This window comes from Protobothrops mucrosquamatus, unplaced genomic scaffold, assembly GCF_001527695.2.
Source record: "Protobothrops mucrosquamatus isolate PMUCROS unplaced genomic scaffold, P.Mucros_1.0 scaffold294, whole genome shotgun sequence".
In the NCBI taxonomy this organism is placed as follows: domain Eukaryota; kingdom Metazoa; phylum Chordata; class Lepidosauria; order Squamata; family Viperidae; genus Protobothrops; species Protobothrops mucrosquamatus.
Genome location: NW_015386638.1, coordinates 417,840 through 436,150, shown reverse-complemented (window position 1 = coordinate 436,150; position 18,311 = coordinate 417,840). Strand labels below are relative to the sequence as shown.

Below are 18,311 nucleotides of genomic sequence, written 5' to 3'. Positions count from 1 at the left end.
CCAGCACACCCGACGACCTGCCGACAATGGAATGCCTTACCACCGAATCCAGGAAACAACTTACATTCCCCCCCATCTCTCAGAGACAGACACACATATAGCAGCGGGGGAGCCGTATGCAGGGGAAGCAAGAATGCCTTGCCATCGAATCCAGGAAACAACTTACATTCCCCACCTCTCAGAGACAGACACACGTATAACAGCGGGGGAGCTGTATGCAGGGGAAGCAAGAATGCCTTACCATCGAATCTGCCTAACACCCTGATAATGAATGTAACAGCACTCAAAAGGACGCGAATTCAGAAAAAGGAGCCGAACATCAAAGCAGGCAGCACGCTTGAAGTGCGGCAGGATCAGCTGGGGCCGGTTACGCGCTCCAGGAGCCGGAAACAGGCGTTGAACGACTGCATATAAATCTTTCCCAGCATTTGCCTTTTTAACCCTGATGATGTCAAGTGCACTTGACGAAAGCTTGGTAGATTAAACTCTATATGTTTTATAGATTTCTCTTGGTGGTCGCTTTGTTTTATATATATATATATAAAAACCTTAGTGGTTGAAAGTCATGTAGGGTAAGTTTTTGTGTACTGATAAGGTGAAAAGTTTCTTTATTCTCCCTCTGACAAAAATATGAATTTGATTTTTAAGCAAGATACAGACGTGCATATATAGTATTACTTAATAAGTTATTCCTCTACCATATTTTACTGAATATATAATTTTCTTATTATGGCACAGTGCTGCAAAAATGTATGAGATTGAGCAGGCAGAGGACAGAGTGGTGGAACAAGTCAGAATCGAGAAAAGCAAACTATTAATGGTTAAGCAGCAAACCATGAGTAATTAAAGTTATGATGTGGAAATAATCAATTACTATTAATATAAAACTGCTCTGAAGGCTTTTTTTCTTAAATATCCCTAAAACTGGATATACTATGTGGATTCTCCTTAATGTATGAGGATCTTATGTATTTTGAGTTGAACATGCATCAAGAGAAGAGTTGTATGTGGAAAAAGAGATAATATGTTCACATTACCAAGTAAAGCAGAATCAGGATGTTTAAAATGATGTTTCTACTGACTTTTTCCTTAGTTTTCAATTTTGTTCGGCTGCCAAGAGCAAGATGGTTAAAATATACATTCTGAAAATGTACCGCATTCTATAAGCTTAGAAATAAAAAAGAATAAAAATATTGTATATACATAATTACTAATAATCATACTTACTAATAGTATTTATATAGCTTTTCTGAATCTTCAAATCATTTTAGCCCAGCTTGTAACATAACTAGATATTGCCCTCATAACTGCTCGAAGTATGGAGGCTGTGTTTAAGAGGCTTACTGAAAGTTTTCTAGTGAGTTCATGATAATAATAATAATAATAACAACAACAACAACAGTAGTAGTAGTAGTAGTAGTAGTAGTAGTAGTAGTAGTAAAGTTGGAAGGGACCTTGGAGGTCATCTAGTCCAACCCTCTGCTCAGGCAGGAAACCCTATACCATTTCGGACAAATGGCTGTCCAGTCTCTTCTTAAAAACTTCTAGTGTTGGAGGTAAGTGGCGAAGACCTCCGTCCAACAAGGTGACCAATTAACAAGATTGACAGTCCTTCAAAGAGGAATCAAGATCCAACGAAGAGAGGAACTAATCAAAGGTGGGCAACGAAGAACAGGACGGAAGTCCGCGAAACCTCTTATCGAACTGAGGGAGAAGAAACACCGTCGGGGACTCTATAACCTTGTCTGCTATCATATCCCCCCTCATGAGATTTCTATTAAAGATTTCCAAGTCAATTATTCTTAGCTACAAGTCAGAATTCTAACACTGCATTCTACAAGTCACAATTCTAAAAAAAAATTGCTTTAGTTAAACAAAAAATCTAAAGCAAAATCCAGGAGTTCACATGTCCCACTAGCGCATGTTATTTTAAAACAAGAAAGCAAAATCATGCCAGTAAATAAATTAAAAAAGGATTGCTGAGCAAGTAGAAAACTACTAAATCTTTTTTACATTGAAAAGACCAATCATCTGAAAATTTATAATATGTGCATGTGTGTATTAAATCTGAAAGAATATGAAAATACATATTATGTGCCACTTTGATTGGATATATTAATTCTATACTGCAATATATACATAATTTTGATAAAATTTAGTGCCACTTATCCTCTACAAAAATGAGTATAGCAAAAGCATCAATAACCATCAAACAGGAAAAAAAAATCTGTGTATTTCCTTTTAATAATAATATAATGGTTTTCCAAAAGATCCCATTTAGCAAACTTGGTTAAATAAATAAATTATGTCTCTGTATTCCAAATTCTAATAGTATTTGGGGCAAATTAATGAATTATGTCCCTATATTCCAAATATTAATAGTATTTGAAGCAATTTAAATATTTCATTTTTCTTCCTAGTGTTAATTTTTATTGTGGCTTATACTTAGAGGGATTTTCATTTTTTTGATAATATTTCTGATATATATGAATCCAAAGTCTACTCACATAAACTATTTTATCAAGCTGATGATCCTTTTTATCCCAAAGAAAATTAAGACAATATACTGTTTCCCAAAGGAAGAGTGGACATAAGGAAGTTACATAGGTGACCCTCACTTAACCATTTGTTCAGTGACTATTCACTTACAATGGGGCTGAATGGCTGGTACTTACAACTGGTCCTCATACTTATAGCAGCCAGAACATCTCCATGGTCACATGAACATGATCTGGATGATCATGACCTGTGCCTGGCTCACAATCACAAAGTTACAGAATCCCAGAAGATTTGCAATCTTTTTTGTTGGCTTCCTACAAGCAAAGTAATGGGGAAGTTGGTAGGTGGTGGCAAATGGCAACCATGTAATGTCCTTCCTTAACAATGCCACAGGATTTGCTTAACAACAGCAACGGGAAGTGCTGAAATTTCTGTCACTAAGCAATGCAGTCACATTGTCAGGTCCCTATAGATCTCTATCTGGATGCTGCCATTCTGAGGGTAGGGGGACCCTTTGGAGCTCATCTGTACTGTGCTTAGCTTTGCTTTGTTTACTCAGTTCCTCTTCACTTGATATCTTTCTGGGAAATGTAAAGGGGGGGAGGGAATTGCCCGAGGCCATCTGCTCCACTTCACCACTGAAGAGATGCCTAGGAAACAACTTCTAATCACTGTCTCCACCCGTAGTTCTCACAACATTTTAACGCCTCTGGATTGGCTCCTATGGACTGGGCAGTTGGGAGGGGTTTTAAACTTTGGTGTGTAACCTAGTGAATTCGCGTGGGCTTTTCAGATCCTACCTGCCTTCTCTTGCTTTCACTAACGCTCAATAAAAGATTCTGTTGAAATGATGCCAGTTTCATTAGTTCTGCTTTCTTGAGAGATTCAGCTGAGGCAGGGCCTTACACACATGTCATACTTTAAGACTGAATCACTTAGTGATGGTCCCAATTATCTTCGTTAAATGAGGACTAACTGTATTGGGAAATATCCGCACTACCTAATTTTCCTGCTTTGTCAACTAAAGTTGTCAACCATCTCTGAAGCCTATACTGGAGCCTTTACATGAAATGTATTCACATAAACACATGCATATATACATACATACATACATTACATACATATACATACACATGTATGCAATACAATAGTCAGAAAAATATGCATTCATTTATTAAATGTCTGTGCCGCCAATCTCACTAAGACAAAAAATAAATATTAACACATTTATGACTATTGACAAAAATTGCTTGGAAGAATGAAATCTTATTTGCAAAGTAATTTATGTCATCTCTCTGTGTGTGTTTGTATTTACACACATATAGTTAAATCATTCATACAAAATACTGTCTTCACATAAATATATACAAATGTATATAAATGCACAAAGAAAAAACTGGAACAGCTCGACTCAGCTAGCATAGTCACATTAGTAAATCGTATTAGTTTCACTACCTTTATTATTTCCAACTACAGGTAATTCTTGACTTATAACCACAGTTGAGCTTAGAATCTCAGTTGCTGAATGAAGCAGTTGTTAAATGAGATGTCACATGACTAATTCTCTCAACAACCACCATCCTGGCTCACCTATTGGCTTTTGTCAAACAACCATGTGGGTTGTTAAGTGGAGTGAGGGAGTGATTCAACAGTTTGGAGGGATCCTGGGTTCACGGGTAGATGTAAACCTGCTGTGGGTCAGGAGACCTCGGTTGGTTCCAACCGAGGTAGCCACCTAGGGGAGCCTCAGATTGGTTGCAGGGGCTATATGTGCAAAGCTACTGTGTCCTTGCAGGCGTTGGCCTGCTGCCAATCCAGCCAATCAGCCATCCAGGGGAGCCTGAGCTGGCTTCAGGGCTACTAAAAGGCATTAAACTGTTGTGGCCCTAAATGTGGGTCAATTGCTGAGTACCCAAAATGCAGCATGTGACTGGGGGGGGGGCTTTAGACCTGACCATAAGTACCTTTTGTGGGTCTGTTGTAAGTCAAGGACTACCTCCCTTTCCTTATCCCTCTAACAGGGTGAAAGATCATGGGAAAGAAAAAAAATAAGAATTTGCTTCAGTTGGGCTATAAGGGATAAAAAATGCAAAAGGGTAAAATAATACAGTTCATATTCTCCAAGTCCTCAAAAGTCTGCCTGCTATGTCTTCCTACATGATTTGCACTGAGACTTTTACAGAAGAAAACTTTTCTGCTATTTCAAATATTCTCCAAACAACAATACAAGGATGGCTACAATTAAAGATACAGAAGAAAAAAAGAACAGTCAGAAATTACTTTCATTTTTCTTTTTTGCAATAGTACAAAGAATATTAAAAGAGCAAGAGAATTGTCTTTATTTCTCGTGTGTTACAACAACTGACCAAGTTATCTTCTTTGGTAGTGGATTTGTCAATATTAGTAATATAATGCAACTTTTAATAAGCAGAAACTCAAGAAGCATATTTGTATTTCTGTATATAAGTCTTTACTGTGCTTACATAGTTAATTAGATCTGTCTTCAAATTTTCAAAGATGTTAATATGGTTGGGGATTTGCACAACTCTAGACTGACTTCAGAACTGGTTTGGACATTTAAAATAATGATACATCAGTAAAAACATTGACCAAATTAGAACTATAGCATTCTAACAGCACCATTTAAACAAATAATTGAAAGCATGAACTCAAATAATTTAGTTGTCAAAATATAGTCAGTCCCTAGTTTATGTGCTATCCCAGTAATTTCTGCATTAGGTTTTTGTATAAAGTAGACCACCATTTGCATAGTATCCTATCTATCATTTTTTGCATTGTCTACAGCAGGGGTGTCAAACTGCCGGCCCGTGGGCCAGACGCATCACCTGGAAGCCGCACCACCCCATTGCCGGCAATGGCAAAACCGTTCCAATACGTTGCGTGATGTCACGTGACGTTGCGAGTTTGATATGTCTGGTCTATAGGAAAAATTCTGTAAAGCCAAATTTATCTTAATGAGGTCTTACCTGGTTCTGGAAGCATCTGTAAAACTACATAACAGCTTAATATACTTTTGATAAAAGTACCTGAGGAGGTAGGGTCTTCTGAGAAATCTGGCAGTTCTTCAGGGGGGTCACCATAGAAGGAATTGAATTTGTGGCTTGATACTGCTGCTAGTACTGCACCCTAGATAAATAAAACTTGTTACTAATTGCACAACAATGTTATTTCAACAAATTTTATGAATCACTTTAGATTAATATTCACCGTTGGAATTAATCAGAAGAATCTTAAGTGTTTGCATAATAAACTGGCTATTTCCAAATGGTGTGGAAATTTTCAACTGGACATACAGTTCTGAAAATATTTTAGAATTGTACAAGCTAGCCAAAGGTCATCTGTAAAGAGACTTAGTGCCATGCATACGTCCAGGATAAAAGAAAAGCTTCTTTTCTTTGATCTTTTATAAAAATATTATGGATTAGCATACATAAACTAATACTATACACAAATTGGTCACTGGAAGGCATATCTGCTTTGTCCTTGAAACTGATAAGAGTTTTTTCACTCTTAATAGTGAAAATTTTGAACACTCCTGTTCTCTACTGGACATATCTTTTAGTTGAGAATGAAACATTCAAAATTGTTTTTTCTTGTCTGGTTAGTAACATGATTTTTCTGAAGGCAGAAGATGGAAAACAAAATTCACTGTCCTGGACTTAATTCTTCTTAATAAACATAACAAATTACAAGATATATAAAGTTGGAAGGAGCTTTTAGGGCATCAATTCTAACCCCATGCTCACTGCGTAAAGCCTGATTGTCTAGCCCAGTGATGGCGAACTGTTTAGAGACCGAGTGCCCAAACTGCAACCCAAAACCCACTTATTTATCGCCGGGTGCCAGGTGGGCGTGGCCCACTGGATGGGCGTGGCTGTGGTGGTCATGGCAGATTGGGTGGGTGTGGCAAAGGTGGGCGTGATCACCTCAATGTTGCTCGTGGGGAGGGACGCCTGTGGGGGCCGGGCAGGGTTGGGGGATATCCAGGGGGTCTCTGGCAGGTGGGGCGGTGGGCAGGAGGCTCGTCCTACAGGGAGAGATGAGGCAGGGCAGGGGTGCCATTGTCACAGGACAAGGTGAGGCTGCCTGACACCATCGGCCCCTGCACACAGAAGCCAGTGAGCGCATGGGTGCTGGGATGCATCCAGCCATGTGTGACCTCGGCGAGTTAGCGGGAGGCTGGCTGAAGAGGGACAGTTGCCATCTCTGGGGCATGGTGCGCGTGCCCACAGAGAGGGCTCTGAGTGCTGCCTCTGGCACGTGTGCCATAGGTTCACCACCACTGGTCTAGTCTCTGCCTGAATAGATCTATTGAAAGTGAGTCTATCATCTCTCTGGGCAGTTTTTTCTAGGAAGTTTTTCTAACAGCCACTGGAATCTCCCTCTCTCCAATTTAAAGAAACTATTTTACATTTTGCATTCTGGAATGATTAATAACAGGTCCTGACCTTTTGTGTGATATCCTCTCCAGTATATGGACACTCTTCACAGGATTGCTCCTAGCTTGTTAATCATCTTTACAGCTTTTTTTTTCTGAACCTGTTTACATTTTTCTGAATCATTCTTAAAAATATCATGCCCAGAACTAGTTACAATATATTATTTGTAACATGATCAAACTAAAATTGTGGGACTATTACTTCCCATAATTTGGAAATTGTATTTATGTTGATGCAGTCTAAAATTTCATCTGCCCTGGTTACCCTACAGATTCATATTCAGGCTGCAGTTAACTATTATTCTAAAATCTTTTTCGCAAGTACTGTTACCAAGTATGAATACATCCTATTCATTTGTTAATTCCATTATTTTTAGCCCTTTTCTCTGACCCAATTGTTTGTTTTGAATTTTATTCCTATTTTCAACATTCTATTAAGATTCTATTACAATATTTGCAGATGACAATGTGTCATCTACTAATCTGATAACCAATTTTCTTTTTTTATCCAAGTCAGTTATAAAAATATTGAAAGATAGAAACTAAATAATAAATGTGAAGCTGCAATCATGGTTCCAATAAGACAGTCCAGCCTTCAAACTCAAATATCTACCTGCTGAACTATGCTGAGAATTAAAAAAAGAAATCTCTAATTAAAAAAACATAGACAAAGAATGTGACATATAATAATGAAGTAGGACAAAAATTGTTCTCCAAATTTCTGTTAATATACTAAAAAAATAACCAAGAACCTAGTTCAATTGAGATATGCAAAGCAATTCTTGAAATGAAAGGAACAAGTATTAGTTTTCTATGACCTTTAGAATGTTTCCACAAACTGACAAAAGTACAGGTACCCATCACCTACTATATTATGCAACTCAAAACAATAAATTTTCTCTGACAACTGTATATAAATAAGAAAGCATAATTAAGCTTAATTGTTTTATATTATTTTAATAATTTAAACTAGCTTAAAAATTATTTTTGGCGCAAATAAAAAAGTGTGTCTTGATTACAAAAACTTAGGATGTAAAAAGAAACCTTATTAGTCTAAAGAGATCTATTAATGCAGTTGTGTTTGTTTACCATGACCAGTCTGTTTTAGTTGACTGAATTAAAGAAGAAACTGCTCTGCAGTGATATCTAAATTCTAACCACTGACATTATCCTCTTAACTGAATGAAGCCTAGCTCAAACAATATTGTCTCTATGTAAAAGTGATAACTAGGAAATAAATAATCCTTTGGTTTATCTCTGCCCAAATATATACTGCAGCAGCTGAACACATGTGCTTGAGAGGATTTTTGATACTGTTTCTATGGTTAGTACCAAAAAAGGAAAGCATCTTTTATAACATTTATGAGGAAAAAGTATTGTATGAATGAATGTTAGCTGTGCTGTGAAAATTCTAGAAAAACTAATGCTTATCTCAATGTAACATGCTTTAGATTTATAGTTTTAAGTCCCAGCTGGTTCAGATATTGCTATCAAAGCTGCTTCTACATATTGTTTATATATTTTATGAGAGATGTGTAGAAGTCAAAAACATTCATTATCTCTACTAATGTAAATAAAGGAAGAGAGCAACTCCATCAAGCCTTCTTTAATGTAGAAGGTTCTATGCTCTAATCATTATATAAATGACCCCAGATTTGATATTTATAAAGAACAAAGAATACTTTCAAAGGGGAATTTTTCTCTTATCAACGACGGAATCTCCATGGAGAATCAGATATGCAAGAGTATAGTCTTATATTAAAGGAGAGATGTATATGTAAAAAATCCATGACTTCTGAGACCACAAAACAACTTACTGAAAAGTATACATCAGTCACAAATATCTCTGCCAATTTTTGATTTCAAAAAATATATTGCATTTTTCAATTAAATAATGGGATTATGCAATGAATGTTCATATTTGATTTGGAAGAAGTATTGAGGAATACATGGGAACATAAATGTAGCATCTCAGACTCATTAAATCAGCTGGGTCCATTTCCAGGAATGCACATGATTTTACTGTGATCATGGAAACAGATGTAGCTGCTTCGATAAACAGCAGACAAATGCTGTGTTCATATTCTTGTACATCCTGAAGTATCTATTCCAAATTGAATCCTAACACAGCCAGTCAATTTGTATGATGTATTATTGCTACAAACCTGTATCATAAGTTTAACATAGGTGTGCTATTTATTGTTCTTTTACCTTCAATTTTCTTCTTGCATTGAATTTTCTCAGCTGTTCCACAGTTTCTGGAAGATGAATCTTATATGCATAGCGATCACGCTCCTATAGACAGTAATGTAATTTTCTTATATTCAGTAGTATTTCACAAACATGAGACTAAAGCACTTTTTATATAAGATTCCAAATAAAATGAAAAATCAGTCTACATTGTTTATAAATTATCTAACTACTTTTGATTTCAGAGCACATAAAAAGCTATTTGCAAACAAGAGGGTATGAGACAGAGTACTTGTCCTTCTGATTAGATATTGCTCTGCTTAGTGAATAGGGCTTGAGAATATATATTTATGGGTATCAAAGATTAGTAGCAGCCAACTATCATCTTATGGTTACAAATTTTGCCCAATGGGATTATCAGCACAGGTTTCCCTAGCTTCACACTAGGATTATGTTCTCCTAAAACATTTTATAAAGTGAATTCATATAAACAAGTTGTTGAATTGGTGGAAAAAAGAAAGGTGTAGGACACAGTGTCAAGGGTATAGTCTTTTCTATAGTTGGATTTCTAATGCATATGCTTATCATGGCATACAAGATATGGAATGCATCATGGCACTATGAATTTTATTAATGTTCTGTCTAGTATATTTGCCAAAGGCCAGAGATCTTTCACCAGCTTTGTTGCAACATAATTATGTCCAACTTTGTTTCAGTGTTAAATTCCTTCCCTTTTCATTTTGAACAACAGGATTGTACAAGATGTTGGCGGCTGTTTTGATCCCATAGTAACAGTAGTAGTTATTGCAGGTACAGAAGAAAGTATGAGACAAGATACACAACTAAAATGACTGCAGAAAATGTATGAGAAGTTTTGGTGCGAAAATGTTCAAGTAATTTTGGTAGAAATTTTTTTAATCTATATCCAGACCTTTGGTGCAAATTGACTATGTTGGCTTAAATTTATATACTGTACATATATACATATGTATGTATATTCATATGCATTTATAAAGAGAATTCTTGGATGTAATAGAGCAATTGAATAGTAAAGAATTTGTCTAAAGGAAATTTATGTAAATTTATAATTTTTAAAAGAATACCACTAAATAGAACAAGCTCCTAGAATAATTCTTAAAGATGTTCTGGAATAACTCTCATCATGGAAATGTAGGACTATTTACTACTGTTTAGATATTTATGCCAACTGAAACTTTATTTATAAAGGATTGTCTGATTTGGTTAATCCATTTAGTAATGATATACAAAACAAACTAAGTAACAAAAATCTTTGTAGATCTTTATGGTGTAAACCTTTATTTGATTACTTTGCCTTTGAATTTTATATTGCTGAGTTCTAACATACAGTTAGTTATTTTAGTGATATCTTGGCTGAATGTTTTCCTAATATTTAATTTTACTGGTTTTCATTATTCCATTTTTGAATTGAGCTTTTTATGTCTTTTAGAAAGGTTTAATCTGTATATTTTAAATTAATAGAAAATGTGAATCAAAAGCAAATACTGGATTTTAGATATAAAATAATCTCTTAACATTCTTGCAAAAGCAATTATCCTAGTTTTTGCAAAGAATATTTTACTCTCTATTTTTTTTTCAAAAAAGAAATAAACAAGAGTAAAGAACTCAATGTATCTTTAAATAAAAAAGAGGGTTTAGGGTAAAATTATCAATACGGCTACCTATTCATATACAATCTTCCGAATAGTTACAGTCCTCTCTGGGTTACTTTTGTAGCCTTTGGCCACAAATATATTTAATATCAATAATAAATGCCGCTTTTTTTGGCATACTCCATCTGGCGTCTTAGTACAGTTTGGGGGGAGATAAACTGGTACTTTTTTACTCAAATTTTTAATATTTTAGTTTTAATGTCATTTTAAAATTTTAAGTGAATTGAGAATTGTATTTATGTATTCTAATAAGTTACCCAGAACAATGGATACTTATAGAATAAGTGCAATAAATTATTACATAAATTATCAATGGACTTGTAAGAATGTAATTCATGTTAGTAAATAAATATGTGAAAGGACTTTCAGATCTTTTAAGATTTTTGTTCTTCATACCTTCAGCCAAGGATGATTAAGTGCCTCATAAACAGTTATTCTTTCAGCTGGGTCAAGCATAAGCATACGCCGAACTAGATCTTTGGCACTTTCAGATATATGGCTCCACTGTCTGGGATTCATCTAAGGAAGAAAAAAAGTAATTTAAAACTAGGCACTATGGTAAAATTTTCACACTGTTTCTGAAGGTTTTTTTTGAAGGAAAATTATTTTCAAAATGTTTAATAAACAAAGAAAAACTATACCAGGTATTTCACGTTTGTACTTTTTCTAGCAACAATCTGTTGAAGTTAAAACCCTAGAAGTTAAATAAGCTGTCATTTAAAATAATAATTTACTTGTAATAAAATAGTGTCATTACTTGATATACCAGGTTTGTGAGCACAATAATTTCTTGATTTCCACCAAAGAAATACAATCTACACTTTCACTATTACTGAATGAGGATCATTTACTAAGATAATATATTTTGGGTGAAATTAAACTAACATAAAAGATTAGCAAGTAAATTAATTGACAAAATTCACTGGTTTTGCAAAAATGGTATACAATTTCTTTCGAGAAAGTGAAATAGGTTTTGAAGTATTTCTAGCAGGACTACCTGATTCTATAATAGCTTTGTTCCCTATGCTATCTGTCTGGTAAACTCCAAGATTTGTTTTTCTCTCCACGCACATGTGTACATAATCCGAACTAGACAGTGTTGTTCCTCTGTGTCATATAATATATGTGGGTATATGCATAATTCTGTATTTATTTATTTTTAGTGTATATTGTAGTGTATAGTGTATATTCAAAGTGGCAATAAAATTATTAGTCTATTCTATTCTATGCATACATATATAGATGATGTAGAACCTATAGAAATCAGATACAGAAGATTTGAGTCAACAAGGCTCAATTGAGACAATGGAATGACAAATGCTAAAGATCTTGTTCAAATGTGGTAGCTTACAATTATATTTGGCCAAGTAAATGACTTGCTACAAGATAGAGTGAAAGACTACAGAAAGATCTTGGTCCTAAATGGAACGAAATATACATATTTGTTGAAGTAATTGACTCTGGGAATTATGAGAACTAAATGTTTTTGGAGGTCACTGTCGGAAGAAAGATATCTAACAATCTCAATCTGAGAATAAGTACTAGACGATTTATGTAAGCTCCATAAAGAAAACAGTAAATTTGAAACTAGGTTTAACGTTAAACCAAAGCAAAATGAACATGGAGATGAAAAGTCAGAATTTTTGGCTTATTTGATATTGCTTGGGGATTTAAAGGGTGGGCACAGGAGTAGTCACCTTCTCTCATTCCTATCTTCTCAAATCTCTCTCCAAAGGGCTGAAGTTGCTCCTGCAAATTGTGACTCTGGAATATAACAACAAGAACCCCATTTGCACCTTTGATTTTGAAAATATTGCACTGGTTAAATGTAGCAGAATAATTTTGGGGGTGCTGGGAGTTGTATATTAGTTGTGAGACACTGGTGATCAATGCTATCCTATCCTATACCTAAAAATATTGGTATAAATTTAAAAAAATGTTTTTCATTGCCAAGTACAATCTGGAAAGTTTATTAAAAGCTTCAAAATGTGCATATAGGATTATCTTTTATTGGGTAAAATTTGCATGTAGGGAATGGAATAAATATACATATTTTAAAGAGTGAAGTAAATATGCCAGGTATATAACTGAAATCAAAACAAAGTTATTACTGAGCAGTATAAAAGGTCAGGGAGTAGAACTTTCATTCGCAATTATTTTTGTGGCAGTAACTTTAAACAATGAACCACAATATGGAGGTGGGCAATGAGGGCCATTATCCATACAACTGTATAGAGATAAGTAGCAAAGAAGTTCAGATTTCGTTCAAAATTCCAGAAAACTACTAAAAATATCACCCAATTGCATACCTTAACCAATAGAGATCTCTGGAGCATTTTGCTTTTATTTATATACAGCTTTTACTTATATTGAACACCAAGAAGAAAATCCTCAACTGCCAATTACTGCTTCCCAAAGCAATGCCACTTTTAAAGTTAAAATCTATAAACATTTTTGATACCTGAGTATGTTAAGATTTTAATACCTGAGTATGTTAAGTTTAACACCTATATCAAGTTGTAGTATGGTCAATTTTGAAAGGCTAAGTAAGATTTGGGTCTAACTAATAGTCACATGGGAGACCAGTACAATATTCCAGGGCTGTAGGCTATATGGGAATCTGAAAAAACCATTCTAGAAGAAAGTAATGGCAAACCAAGTGTCAAAGTTACGACGAATGAGACCAATAAATCAGTACCCTGAGGTAGGAAAGTTTCTCAAAGAACATGTTTATTGGATGCATAGCATCAGCATGGTCAAAAGTGAAACCAAATCTAAACTTTCCCTCCTAGAATCAAAGTAATACAATGTAATAATTCCCATCCCTCTACTAATGCTATCTAATAGAATGACTCGGTGGGCTTTCTGACTAAATGATCCTCCTCTTCCACTAGGGTGTGGGAATGACCTTGATTCCCACAAGATTTTCCCATGTTTAGGCTACCAGAAATACCTTTCCCCCCTCCCTTTCTTGTGGCAACCTAGAATGACAAAAATGGCTGTAGCCAGGTTTGTTGTAGAGTTGACAGTCAGACCCCCCCCAAGGAGAAAGCAATTCCTGTGAAAGAAACAGAAATAATAATTAAGAATCCTCCTTGCGCTTCTGGGGATGTTTCTCATAAAATCTCTGTATTAACCTTTCAGCCTTTACATCCCCACTTTTCACCCATGTTGCTTCTGATAAAGGATACCCTTCCACTGCACCAAGTATTGCAACTTCACTTTTTATAATCTAGAATCAAGAATGCGTTTTATTTCATAGTGAGTCCCATCCTCTACCATAATGGGACCCAGTGCTTTTTTGGGAATTGGCCTTAATGTTGACTCTGTGACTGTTTTTAATAAACTGCAATGGAAGACAGGGTGAGCTTTTCCTAACAATCATTGGAGTTTTAACACAAGTGTGACAGGATTGATAATTTATACTATAGGGAAAGGACTGAGGATCTTAGGTCCTAATTTCTTACTGGGTAATGTCAATTTTAGATACATAGCAGATAGATAAACTTTCTCCCCCATATAAAACGGTCTCTGAGGAGACCACCACTTATTGGTTTGTTCTTTGTATACTTTTGCAGCTTGAGTTAGGGCCCGCTTAATGTTTATCCAAGCACTCTGCAGGGATATTATCCATTGATTTAAAGTTTGTGAGGTAGGGGGTTCCTGAGGGTACTCAGGCATAGGAACAAATTCCCTGCCAGTTGCTACTTTAAATGGGGAGAGTCTAGTGCTACTATGAACCATATTATTATATACTTCAGCAAAAGGCAGGAGATCTGCCCAGTTAGTCTGCTGATAGTTGACATAGCATCTAAGGTATTGTTCCACCATTGCGTTCATATATTCAGACGATCCATTCATGCTCGGATGAAAAGCGGAGGAGAGCCCCTGGGTTGACCCAATCAGTTTCACAAACACCCTCCAGAACTTTGCAGTGAATTGAACTCCCCTATCTGATATAATCCTCTTTAGGACTCCATGGAGCCAGTAGATATGTTTCAAAAATAGCTTGGCTAGTTTTTTTGGGCAGTTCCACAAGCAATGAAGTGAGCCTGATTCGAAAAGAGATCAATGACAGTCCAAATTACAGTACTCCCACTGCTTTTAGGCAGTTCCACAATAAAATCCATTGCTATTTCTTCCCATGGTTAGGAAGGGTCTGTCATTTGTTTAATAGTCCAGGTGGCTTTCCAGGTTGTTTTTTCATGGCAGTACAAGTTGCACAGCTCTTCACATAACTCTCAATATCCTTTTTCATTCCGGGCCATCAGAACTGCCGTCTCACTAGATGTAGAGTTTTCAGAAACCCAAAGTGGCCAGCTTGTTTAGCATCATGGTTCCTCTGGGGGGTTTGGATTCTTAGGGTACTAGGAAGGTATAATTTAGACCCCTTCCAAGCCAGCCCATCTCAATAAGTTAGTAGCTGTCTGTTGTCATTGAACCAGGGGTCAGTTTTCAGTTCATCTTTGAGTTTCTGAATCAAGCGGCTGTTCGACAGATCGTCCTTGGGCTTGATGCCTGATGGTTACTTGAGAGGCTTTTTGCAGTAAGGGAATAATTGCCTTAATTATTTCTTCACTGCAGCTTTTATATTGAGGCATTCTGGACAGTGCGTCAGCCAGGAAGTCCCCCCCCCCGGAATGTATTTTAGTGCAGAGTTAAAATGGTTGAAGTATTATGCCCATCGGACCTGTTTAGGGGATAATTTCTGCGGAGTCTTCAGTGCTTCTAAGTTTTTATGATCAGTCCACACCTTGAAAAGAGTTTCACTCCCCTCTAGAAATTGCCAAATGAGTAACGCCCATCTTACCACAACAGCTTCCTTCTCCCATATAGCCCATCACTTTTCCATGTCTGTGAGTTTCTTTGAGGTGTAAGCGCATGGTTGTAAGTCCCCTTTGTCATTTCTCTGCAGAAGTACGGCACTTACAGCAATATAACTAGCATCGGACTATGTAACTAGCATCGGACTATGTATTCTAGGACGGTCCTGCTGGCCCTGCGCGACTCACCCCTCGCGCAGGCCTGGCCCAGCAACATTCCTAGGGCCTACCTCAAGGACGGGACATGGAACCCCGAGAGGTGGCATGCAGGGGCCAGGGACAAAAAATCGTTGAAATTATGTAAATTGAGAAGGTTTTTACAGGGGTGTTTTAACAAATNGTTGTAAGTCGAGGACTACCTGTACTTTATCACTTTTTCCTTTTTTTTTTTTTGGTCATCAAGTTTTTGACACCTTGCTAGGCGACTGGTGGTGCTCGGATATTGCCATATCCTAAAAGTGGTACAATGGGTGAAAAGGTTGAAAAGCCCTGCTTTTATGACTCGTGGACTTCAACTCCCAGAATTCCTGAGCCAGCCATGCTGAGGGGAAAGGGAGAGGTTTCCAAGCTGAGCCATGCTGGCTCAGGAATTCTGGGAGTTGAAGTCCACGAGTCATAAAAGAGCCAAGATTGCCTACCCATGCTCTAGGTCCTATGCAATAACAATAACAATAACTTTATTGTCACTTTGAATGTACACCAATCGGTATACCACCACCTCTGATATATACCCCTTGTTCATGGCTGATCATGTAGCCTATATCCTATGCATAGATAGTTCGCAACTTATGACAGTAATTGAGCCCAGAATTAAAGTCATGCTGGTCATTAAATTGGTCATCATGTGACTGGCCCAGTTTACAATTTTCTTAGCAGTAGCCATTAAGTAAAATCTGTGCTCATTAAGCGGACCTATTGTCTGCAATGGTCTTCTTTACCAGAAACTGGCAGTAAACGCCAGTTTCCAAAAAGAAACATTAGGATGCTGCAACGGCCATAAAGGTGGGCCAGTTGCCCAGTGCCTAAAGTGCAACCATGGGACCATGGGGGGGGGGAACGGTCTGTCAGAACTTCAAATCTGGAAGTACTTTTGGGGGTTCCACTATAACTTTGAATGATTTGTCTGAGACCAATCATCAGTCAAGCACTAGTCAGAAGTACTGGCTTGATAAGAAAATAATGGTAGGTCTCTATCTGTAAGCCAATAATGGAGAGGGTGCTTGCATATGCACGCATAGGGATGTGTTGATTCGTCCTCTTGAGTTCCCACTAGTGGGGCTCCTGAGTTCTTCCTCACGATCCCTACTGTTTCATCCTCCTGGGGAAATTTGTTTGATATAACAGAATAGCAGAGTTGGAAAGGTCCTTGGAGGTCTTCTGGTCCAACCCCCTGCTCAAGCAGGAAATCCTGTCACATTTCAGACAAATGGCTGTCCAGTCTCTTCTTAAAAACAACCCCCAGTGTTGGAGCACCCACAACTTCTGGAAGCAAGTCGTTCCATTGGTTGATTGTTCCCACTGTCAGGAAATGTCTCTTTAGATCTAGGTTGCTTCTCTCCTTGATTAGTTTCCACTCAGACTTTTATTCAGGAGAAAGAAAGAAAGAAAGAAAGAAAGAAGGAAGGAAGGAAGGAAGGAAAGAAAGAAAGAAAGAAAGAAAGAAAGAAAGAAAGAAAGAAAGAAAGAAAGAAAGAAAGAAAGAAAGAAAGAAAGAAAGAAAGAAAGAAAGAAAGAAAAAGAAACCCACATGGTTTCAACTTTCTTGGTCTTCTTGTATCTTAGCAAAATGGCCAGGATGTGTAAGGAGCTAATTCCTTTTCATAATGAGGTGACTGAAGAAGTTACAAGTCTTTTTTTTTTTTTAAATTATAGCAAGATTAAGGAACTAATTGAGTTTTGAAGACAATGGGGGAAAGGAAAAGAAAAATGTCATGAATCTTGCAGCTGCTCTTCCGGGAATACACACAAACTCACAATGTAGGTAAAATAATAAGACTCGGGATACAATAGCACAACTCATTAATTTAATGTAAGTCAGCAGAAGCCTCATGATCTGCACCTACCTCCATGATTCCCTACAACTATTTAGTCCTGCTTCTCCAACCCTTCCCCAGGGAAGCTTTTTCTTCTGAATCCAGGGTGTGAAGAGAGGATAGAGGGGGGCAAAGATTTGAGACACAATGGAGTTTGTCCACCTTCCTTTTAAAAGCCCATCAGAAGTTTTCACGCTTGTAAACAGTTCTTCAGAGTTTGATTTTCCTAGCTCTTTTAGCTTCTGTCTATTCTAATTTGGTAAATCCAGTTTGAGCTTCCCTCCTAAGAAATCATTTCAGGATGGGGATTTATCACTTCCCAGTACAAAACTAGTGGGTGCCATTTTTCCCCTCTTCATATTCCTTAAATAATTTGAATAAGAGGTCATTGTGTGATGTTATTTTAGAGGAAAGTCAGCGGACCTGGCGGGTATTACTGAAACCTGGTTGGGCGTAGAAGGAGGAGTACCTCTTGTAGACATCTGCCCACCAGGTTTTCAGGCATTTCATCAGCCGAGGACCCGGGGTAGGGGCGGGGGGGTAGCGGTCATTATAAGGGAGGGCCTTTGTCCTAGGGAGACCACTGTGCCTCAGATAGACGGCGTAGAGTCCCTCC

General features: G+C 37.0%; 1 protein-coding gene across 2 annotated transcripts in view; it reads right to left on the bottom strand.

Annotated features, from left to right (window-relative positions):
- CASK (calcium/calmodulin dependent serine protein kinase) overlaps nt 1-18,311 on the bottom strand; it is a 176,407-nt gene that overhangs the window by 61,118 nt on the left and 96,978 nt on the right. For both annotated transcript variants that reach the window (XM_015814899.1, XM_015814900.1), the window contains exons 8-10: nt 11,236-11,358; nt 9,170-9,253; nt 5,547-5,646 (exon numbers count right to left, since the gene is read on the bottom strand). In XM_015814899.1, the coding sequence (XP_015670385.1) occupies nt 5,547-5,646; nt 9,170-9,253; nt 11,236-11,358 (307 nt within the window). The remainder of the gene's footprint in view (nt 1-5,546; nt 5,647-9,169; nt 9,254-11,235; nt 11,359-18,311) is intronic.